This window comes from Mytilus trossulus, chromosome 1 (assembly GCF_036588685.1).
Source record: "Mytilus trossulus isolate FHL-02 chromosome 1, PNRI_Mtr1.1.1.hap1, whole genome shotgun sequence".
NCBI lineage: Eukaryota > Metazoa > Mollusca > Bivalvia > Mytilida > Mytilidae > Mytilus > Mytilus trossulus.
This window is the reverse complement of record NC_086373.1, coordinates 5,650,657-5,661,391: the sequence shown is the minus strand read 5'-3', so window position 1 is coordinate 5,661,391 and position 10,735 is coordinate 5,650,657. Positions and strand designations below refer to the sequence as shown.

Below are 10,735 nucleotides of genomic sequence, written 5' to 3'. Positions count from 1 at the left end.
AAGATTATCAAATTTGTTTGTAAAACGTTTTTCATCGGGATTGAAAATCAGAATATCTGTTGTAACTGTGCGCCTCTCCTTGTCAGACACTTGTCAAAAACAAGATCAAAGAAGCCAGATCATTTGAATTCACATATATACTGATGATTTGTTCTTTTCCTGAACAAATCATACTTTTCTGGGTGAGTTCATTAATATATCCGTTAGAACTTGAAAATAAAGAAACAACATACACGGCTTCCTTCGTTTAAATTTGAAGTTATCAATTTCCCCTACCCTTGTAGCAATATACCAAATTTGTCATTTCGGTGCCTTTTATAGCTGACTATGCGGTATGGTTTTTTCCCATTGCTGAAGGCTGTACGGTGACCTATAGTTGTCATTTTGGTTTCTTATGGAGAGTTTTCCGGTGGTCATTTTATTTTATGTTTACAATATATGAATCCTTCGATTTTTTCAACTGATCATTTCAATCTACCATGTTCTACTTAAAATAATGTCTGTACCAAGTCAAAATTTTACAGTTGCCCTTTGCTTACAAACCTTCCGTTTAGAATTTTCCTCGGAGTTCGGTTCTTTTGTTATTTTTTTCTTCAATTCAACGATGACAGTTTTATTAGCTCGTTGACAGCTGTATTCCTTATTTACAGTACATGAGGAATTTGGAACGTCTACAACACATCCCACTACAACTACACGTTTTATGATTTCTTGCGTCCAAAGCGCATTTTAGGAATTATCTACGTCATGAACGCTTAATGCCAAACATAATTATAATGTTATGTTTACATGTTGTAGTGTTCAGTACATCTTCTATATTTATGAATTTATCGGTGCGTAGTGTTCTTGTGTGTTCTTTGTACTGTATTCATGTCACGTAGTATTGTGATTAATGCGGGTTGTTTTATTATTGACATATAAGCGGGAGGTTTGGTTAGCCATAAAACAGGCTTTAACTCTCTACTGTTTCTGAAAATGACCTCGACCAAGTCAGTTATATTCAAGTTTTTATCTACAGTACGTTTTAATGTATGTTGGAGTTTTGTTTGTAACCCGGCTTAATTGAATTATGTCTATAGAACAGCATTTAACTACGTACGTGGAACATATGTACAGACGATTCTCGTTGATATTTCATTTAATGTTTCAGTACCTGAAGCAGTAGAGTTGTGTACAGAACATCTCATTTTATCGATGATAATCTAGTTTATGTATACAGTATATGAAGCATTTAAGATGTGTACAAAACACACTATTACATACATTTTTACTTGTTTTTTGTTTATAGTATGTGAAACATTTGAGTACTGTACAGATCACTCCACCTCCTCGCTGACAGTTTACTATTTATACTGTGAATACAGATGCTGTGGGTATATCTACAATATATATTGTTGCGAAAATTTGTAAGTGCCATAAAAAGTTAAATCACAAAAATACTGAACTCCGAGGATAACTCAAAACGGAAAGTCCCTAATCAAAGGGCAAAATCAAAATCTCATTATTTTATTTATTTTAACCACGATCTCAGAAAAAAACCCGCCTTGTATTCAAAGGCTTAGTTCATTTTGAAAAATATTCAGTTTTGATTAAAGGCAACTTTTGATGTTATAATAAACATTGCCATTAAAGCGGGAGGTTTGGCAAGCCACAAAACCAGGTTCAACCCACTATTTTTTTTTTTATCTTAAAATGCCCTGAACCATAGTTATATTATAGTTCGTTTCTGTGTGTGTTACATTATAATGTTTTGTTTCTGTTGTGTCGTTGTTCTCTTATATTTGATGCGTTTCCCTCGGTTTTGGTTTGTAACTCGGATTCGTTTTCTCTCGATCGATTAATGAATATCGAACAGCGGTATACTACTGTTGCCTTTATTTGCGTTGTCAGTTTATTTTAGATTTATGAGTTTGACCGTCCCTTTTGGTATCTTTCGTCCCTCTTTTGAACCATTATTAAACAAAACCTTGCAACTAATTATAGCCTGGTATCTTTGATAAGATTTATGCAGCCGTCTGATTTTAGTGGTGGACATTTAGTCCTCGCGGCTATCACATCCAGGGTAATTGGTCAGGATTTTAATCATTGATTTCAGAAAGGTGCAATATCCAATCTGAAAAATTCAGAAGGCTTATCAAGTAGGCTTCACAGGTGAAATTAAGTAATTGCAATATTAAAAAACTTATATATCAATATGATTTTGACGATGATAGTTGATAGTAAACCTGTAACTTTAAACTAACGCTTTATAAATCAAAGGGAAGAGCATCAGTATGGTGCTTTGAAGCCAAATTGCCATGCTTATGGTTGATAGAAAAATACAATTCTCATTATTTCAGTTCAGGTGCAATAGCAGGAGCAGTTGTAGGATTCCTATTCTTTCTTGGAATGATCATCGGTATAATTTTGTGCCTCGTGAAGAAGAAGGGCCACCGTCGTGCCATTACATCTCCAGTTGGTGGTGGTCCACACATTATACATCATTCAGTGGCATTCGGTAAGCATCAGTGGCATTCGGTAAGCATCAGTGTCCTTCTATAAACAGACCACAAAACAACAAACACAAACATTTCAGCAGAGAACACACGAAATATGTGCTGAATAAATAAATCAATAACAATAAGGCATAGGTTACACCATCCCTGTCATGAGAGAAAGTTATTTAGGAAGGAAGTTTAATGAAAACTTAAGATATTCATATCAAAACAGTTCTTCAGAATGATTTTAAAACATCTTATTAAACAGAGTTCCAGTGAGTAAAATCAATGAATAATAAAGTAACCAGAGAAATCCCCGTTTTGTAGTACAAAAAAAACCACTGTAAAAGACATTGGTTAAATCCTGCTATTTCAAAGTTATATCTAGGAACGAATAACTTATTTCTCTTCGACGGACACATATTGTATTGTATGATTGTCGAAAAATCGTTGTCAATTTTAAACAAAAATAATCCTGAAATATTTCTTCTATTATGTAAACCTTTAATAACGATAGAAATTCCAAATGTATTGCACATAGGTAAAAACGTTTGTCACAGAATGAAAAAAATCATTAAATAAATCTCAGGACATTACAGCCGAACATTCTACTGTATTTGTATTCTGAATCAGTATCAAAACAGGCTTCTTTAATGTCATTGTTAATCAAGAAAGGCGTTAAAACTATATATATTTAAATTTCATTTTTTTTTCAGACCATGTGTGTGTAGAATGATCCATAAATAGAATTTAAAAAAAAGAACGGATATGGTACGTTAAGTGTTCAATAACATTATGAATAACATCACTCGTTTTAAGTGTTTTCTTAATCGAATATACATTTTTGTAGAAACAAAATAATATTTTCTAATTGATAGTTAAATGAGTTCATACATAATAGCAATGCTATTTCATTTAATGTGTGTTACAAACGACGAGCCTTTTACCGAATTTGTAATCACATAAGCAACACGACGGGTGCCACATGTGGAGCAGGATCTGCGTACCCTTCCGGAGCACCAGAGATCACCCCTAGTTTTTGGTGGGGTTCGTGTTGTTTATTCTTTAGTTTTCTATGTTGTGTCATGTGTACTATCGTTTTTCTGTTTGTCGTTTTCATTTTTTAGCCATGGCGTTGTCAGTTTGTTTTAGATTTATGAGTTTGACTGTCCCTTTGGTATCTTTCGTTCCTCTTTTTTTAACTCCTTTTAGCACAACATACATACGTTCGGTTAATCAAAGTTAATATAAAATATGATTTGTGGTGTTTTATTCATCAAATTCTAAAAAAGAATGGTCACAAATGTATCATTTGTTTTGAAACAATACAATAAACTCTATCCAACTATCAAACAAATTAATTCGTGAATCATCATACAAAAAAATCTACTGATGTTTAATTTTCATTTTCAGTTCAGGTCCAGAGCATATTGTCTGATGCAATGCAAGTGCTTCTGTGGTTTCTCCTGGACATCTTGCAACCAATTCGTACATATCAACATTTCCGAATGCTCCACCCGATACATTTATACGATAACAGACCAGATTCGTGCACACCAATATTTCCGAATGCTCCATCCGAGGCATATCCACAGTAATAGAACAGATTTGTACACACCAACATTTCCGAATGCTCCATCCGAGGCATATCCACAGTATCAGAACAGATTCGTACACACCATAATTTCCAAACGCTCCATCCGAGGCATATCCACAGTAACAGAACAGATTCGTACACACCAAAATTTCCGAATGCTCCACATTACAGACTAATATGCAGGATAGAGCTGATCCATAAACAGCTCAGACTTGAGCAGACCCACTTTAAATAAATAGAGTATATAGTAGTATCCCGCTGTTCAATAGTCGTATATCAATTTATCTTAAACTATTCCGGGTCACAATCAACTATACGAGGACAACGGAACAACAGAAACACAAAACTGCTACAAAAGCACATGTCAATATACATAAAAACGGACTATTGGATAGCAACTGCCATATTCATGACTTCGTACAGGACATTATAAGAAAAAATTGTGCTTTAAACCTTTTTTTTCAAAACTTAGCTAGCGCATAGAGTTAAAAAAATTGCCAACTGAATTCAGTAGGAAAACCAAAGAAACCATGGAATCAATGTTGTAAATACTCATATTAACATTACACATACATGTATACTTGTTTTACATACTAGTATAAACTAGACTTTGGATGATAGAATATACATTTGGTCCTTAATGCTCTTTGACTTCGTACTTTATTGGGCCTTTTTAACATTTTTTTATTCGAGTCACTGGTGAGTCTTTTGCAGACGAAATTGCGTCTGGCGTAAATATAAAATTTCTATCCTGGTATCTATGATGAGTTTATTTGCATTTAGATAAAAGAGGGACGAAAGATACCAAATAGAAAATCAAACTCATAAATCGAAAATAAACTGACAACGCCATGTATAATGAAGGTAAAATGAGTTAAAATATTTAAAAAATAAATTTTAATATTTCATATAAAACGAAAGATACCAAATGGAAAGTCCAACTCATAAATCGAAATGAACTGACAACGCCATGTATAATAAAGGTAAAATGAGTTAAAATATTTAAAAAAAAAAATGAATTTTAATATTTCATATAAAACTGGCAAAAATGCTGGACTGTGTCAGTGGTTTCCACGGGATTCGAACCCGTTAAGTTTCAAGTGACAGTTGAAGTTTGATACCAATTCAAAGCGAAGTAACCACTCGACTTAGCCAACACAAGTCTTCCAAATCTATATATATATATTATAAATCTACCTGTGCACTGTGACATGTCGAGAAGTATATATTTGTGACGATCATTCTTGCTTTATATTGATCTCTCATTAAGTGGTTGTATTGTAAATAGTTTGATATAGATAATATATTTAAGAAATAAGACTTAATATCTTTATAATGTGTAATGTTATTCTTTTTTATATATAAAAGCAACAGGAGTATATCGTATATCGCTGAACAAATGTCTAACATCAATAAAATATCTTTTGAGCGTCACTGATGAGTCTTATGTAGACGAAACGCGAGTCTGGTGTATTAAATTATAATCCAGTTACCTTTAATAACTATTTAAACCACTGGGTCGATGGCACTGCTGGTGGAATTTTCGTCCCCGAGGGTATCACCAGACCAGTAGTTACCATTTCGTTTTATGCAATATGTGAAGCAACACTGACAGGTCCAATTGGAATAGTGGCGATTTTGTACATTCAGTAACTTAACTAGTGTTAGTTCCTTATCAATTGACAAAATCAAAAGCCCATACAAATCAAACGAATGAAAAATAACAGTCATATGTATTACCCCTTTGAGATACTCAACACCAAAACAACTTTAACAGACAAAATGAAAAGTGTACATCTTTGTTAAAGGAATCTTCAACACAAATGAAACAGAACAACAAAATGTTCCGTCTACGGAACTTGGTGTCTTTGTATTTATAAAAAAAAATCACTATCAATACAACTCATAAGGGGAAACAGAACTGTACAACTTTGTCCGAGGGTATTGCAGTCTACGTTTCTATGAGGAAGAACCAAACTTTTACAACCCCTTATTTTTAGTAATGGAGCATTTGTATGCAGAACAAAACATCAATTAACCAAAATATATCAAACCAAACAACCAGATCTATATCGAGTTAGTCCCAGGGAGCCTCATAAAATTGAGAATGGAACTGGGGTGATAGTAGGTGCTCCGGAAGGGTAAACAGATCCTGCTTCACATGTGGCAATGTTGTTTTGCTTTTGCTATTTAAGTTATAACAGTTAGTCATTTATCTGCCCCATAAAAGGGAATGTCTAACTTACAAGTTTTACCAGACATCATTTGGTGCTTTGAATTCATGAGGTGAAGTATAAACTTTAAAGTCTTATATACTTTTATTTTATCAAGAACACAGTAACATAAAATTTTGACAAAATATAGATGTACTGTACAATACAAAACAATATATGTATACTGTAAATGGAATATACACTTCTGAACAACTTAAATTGCTGTTCTAAATAACATAGCACTTTTAAAGTATAATTAAACAGTTCATCAATTCATTAAATGAATAGTGTTTGATGCGTTGAAATTTAAAGTTAAATGGATAATAGCTGTAAAAAGCTTATGATTACTTAATAATATAAATGCAGAAAAAAATCAGTTTAGGCTCAATCAAACATTTATAATTGATGAACTGTTAACAAATGTTTTAAGTATACATAAGTTACCATATGATAATAAACAATTAAATAAATTTTCATCCATTTCATGGATTGCAATTATTAGTTTTTAAAATGAAAGTTTGCTTTGATATGATATTCAATATTAAAACATGACAAATAAAATTTATTGCATTTTGAGGTACATTTTTATAAGCTTATCAATATGCAATCAAGCTGTGGTATAACTGACAACTACTCTCTTGGTTTGTGTTCAATTGGATATATTTCCAACATTTACATTAGTACATATATATACCAATAAAAAGTTCAGAAGCTGCATAATACCTTTCCATCATCCAAATTAGAGATTCTATTGCAAATTTCTGTAACATTGAAGACTTATTCTATTTTAAACTTATTTATACTTATATAATTGCATTGACACTAGAATTGACTATGCTGATTTCTATGAGAGAAAATAAATTTGTCAATATATTTTGTAAATGAAATGATTTGGAATCCGTTTATTTTCAGAAATTATGATTCGATGATGAATACATATATATATATATATAAAACATGTTGGTTCAAAAACTGAAAAAAGAGTTCAACAATGAGTACATATATATCATGGTTCAATGACAAAAGAATTCTATAAACATATATGTTGGTTCAAAATTTGAGGAAACAATTGAATATTAAAACAAATATATCAATGACTAAAGACAGAATCCAGCAATTTATAGAAACATATATCTTGGTTCAATGTTTCAAAAGACCAGATAATTGATAACAAACTATTTCATTGTGAGTGGTAAAATTAGAGGTAGGTTTATCACATATTTTCCTGTAGATATTTGGACTAGGCTATATGAAAAATCACCTTTAAAGCTATTATTCTATTATGAAAAACAGACATGGAAGTTTAAAGAAATTAAAATGGAGAAATATTTTTTTTAAATGATTGATAGATTGTTGTTTGCTTCACGTCCAGTGGCAATAATTACATGCATATTCAGGAGGAATTCATTATTAATGCAGAAAATGAGATATGATAAATTTGACAATAACAAAAACATTTACTTTTTTGTTACCAATATTCAGCTACATGGACCCATCATTTGTTCTTTAAATTTTATCATATCTATGTTCAATTATTGACACTGATAAAAACATGAGTTATACTGCAAAAATATGCAAATGACAAACAACTGGTAAATCAATGGAAATTTTAATTTAGCTCTTTTAAAAAGAAAATTTATTTAAATGCAAAATTTTCATGAAATAAGAACAAATAATTCCAACCATAATTTAAAATATTCTGAACCTGACAAATCATTATAGAAGTTTTCCTTAAATCAACCCTAACATTGCATATATAGCACAATTCAAATTCTAAGAAACTTAAGTTATTGTATGGGCATTAAATAGAGAGATTTATACAATAATATCTATACTCATAAAAAAGTGTGGTATGATTGCCAATGAGACAATTCTTCACAAGAAACAAAACAAAAATAGTTTCAGAGATCAGTCTTATTATAGAATGGCACTTATACAAAAATATAACAATGTTTACAAGGCACAGACAAAAAAATAACTAAAAGGCCATTCTGAACCTTTATCAGAAGAGAATGGGGCAGTCTGAATGGTAGGCTAAATCTAAAGGCTAGGGGAGGGGATCCGAAATTTGGCTGAATGGTAGACTTAATCTAAAGGCTAGGAAAGGGGATCAGAAGTTTGTTACACAGGCAAACAGAAGTCTCTAGTCTGTTAATGCATTTAGTACTTGTATATTAAGTACATGCTTGTACATTTTTAAATGAAGCTTGGCTCATGTTATAAATATATGAGATCTTTCCTCCTGGCATCAAAGATTAAGTAACACATCATATTTATTATGCAAGTTTAAAAATATTGTTGTTAACTTATTCCAAGGCTAATTTTACGCCCTTTGTTTGAATGCTAATAATCAATCCTGAAATTAAAATCTGCTGTAATGACATAAATGTATAATGGACAAAGCTATGTCCAATCAAAATCTGGAGCAGCTTTAGAAACCAGAAGGAACCAATATTGTTTGTTATTGCCCAGAGAGCAAGGACAGAAGTGATCTTAATTGCACATTTAATGATATTGCTTTCTCATTTTATAAATTTAAAAATTATGAATTCTACTTCTACTAACATAAATATATTCTAAATAAGTTTTCAGAATGAAATATATGTCTTTTAAAAATGATATACAAGTCTTCTGAGCAAAATTGTTTGTTGCCTGAAAGTTAGCTAACAGATTCCATCCAATAGTAAATTCAACAGAAATCTGCTTAAAAATTTGCAATTTGAGTATTTAAGATACTTTTTTCCCAAATCTATTTTAAATTATTATTATGACTTTTATAGAGTTATCAACTTATGTGTTATATACCCTCATAAATTTCATTACATTAATAAATATATATGGCTTTTATATTGAAAAGTGGTGAAATAAAATTAAATCCTGTATTTTGTACCCTGAAATTGTGTCTCAGAACTCACGAGGCAAACACCCACTTAATTTACAAGTGGATTAGTAGTTAATATCAAATATGTGATTTTCTTCTTCATATAATGAAATCAAAAATGATAAATGAATAATATCATAATATTGCAACTCCCTAGAGGTTTTCTTTAAAACACAAATTTTATGATGAAATATAAAATCACAGACAATATTGTACAAATATACTCTCTCTCACATCATGCACATACTCTCCTGCTTATCAAAATTATACAGAACCTTTTACAACTGCAAATACTGTATGTGCAACTGAAGTTTAGTTGCTAAAAATCAAAAAAAAAATGTGTGAATTTTTTTTTCTGTGCATAAATTTTGACTGAACAGTTATTACTAAATTAAAACAAAGCAATTAAAATATTAATGGCATCATTTATATTCAGAACTTAATTAATCTCACTTTTTTGTCTATTCTTCAAAAAAATAATATAATAAATGTACACAAAAATTTCTAAATTTAACTTTAAAGTATAACAGTTGAAAAAGAAACAAATTGTAAAACTTTCTCACATTAATCCAAACAAATAATGGATGTTTTACTAAGTGGAATGGAATCATAGGATGTATTGCAAACAATTTATCAAAATTAGAATTTATTCTAGTCAAACTTATCAAGGTCACTCTCAGAACCAGACCAAAAAAATGTCTTACTAGTAATGAGATAACCTTTGAATTTAGGTTCACAAATGCATAGATATAATAACAGATAACAGTGGATCATTAATAGAGTACCCAGACAAGGTTTGACTGTATTATGATAACTTCAGAAACTTGAATACTCTCTTTTTTAAAGATCTTCTGTCAGTCATGTTCATTGTAATAAAGTGTAATGTTTTGCTCTATGTAACAAATCTATAACAATTTTATCTGCTGAAATATCTTGGTACCATCATCTTCCTAAAATCCATACACAATTGTCCTATCTGCCTCCATCCATTCTAACTGATTAATCTCCCTTTGGTAATGTCATAGGATCTGATCGTGTTAATGGTCAATACAACCTCTTCTCATAACTAAAACAAAATAAAAGCAAAATTTTCTTACTTAGTCTCAATACATTAAAAACAGTCATGGCATAAAATATTGGAATAAGAGACAATATCTGGTTGATTAAAATGAGTTTAAAAATGGAAAAAAAAACCAACTTAAATCAGTATCCTCTTTTTATCTCAAGTCTGGTTATTATGAAAATACAATTCGGTCATTTCAATATTCAAAAAAATCAAATATGATTTCACAGTGGTGTAACACATTTCAAATTTTAGCATATCAGTTCAAAAATAAAGGCAAAGCCTCTTGCAGAATTTGTTATTTATGCAAATTAGTTGAAGAAAATGTCCACTGTTGATATCTGACAGAGTTAATACAAATGAATGAGCAGATGATAGTGGTAGAATATTTGTGAACTTAAATTGGCAAATAAATATAGGCAATATAAATGAATTGGCAACATATCAGCTTAACCAGACACTAGATTTAGGAAGATAAAACTAAAATAGCTGAAAGAAAACATG

The 10,735-nt window shown here is 30.9% G+C and overlaps 1 protein-coding gene across 3 annotated transcripts in view; it reads right to left on the bottom strand.

Moving 5' to 3' along the window:
- Positions 1-6,373: 6,373 nt before the first annotated feature.
- The window catches only part of LOC134713145 (inosine-5'-monophosphate dehydrogenase 1b-like), a 38,863-nt gene continuing 34,501 nt past the window's right edge, over positions 6,374-10,735 (bottom strand). For all 3 annotated transcript variants that reach the window (XM_063574920.1, XM_063574919.1, XM_063574921.1), the window contains one exon: positions 6,374-10,234. In XM_063574920.1, the coding sequence (XP_063430990.1) occupies positions 10,229-10,234 (6 nt within the window). In that variant the 3' untranslated portion in view covers positions 6,374-10,228. The remainder of the gene's footprint in view (positions 10,235-10,735) is intronic.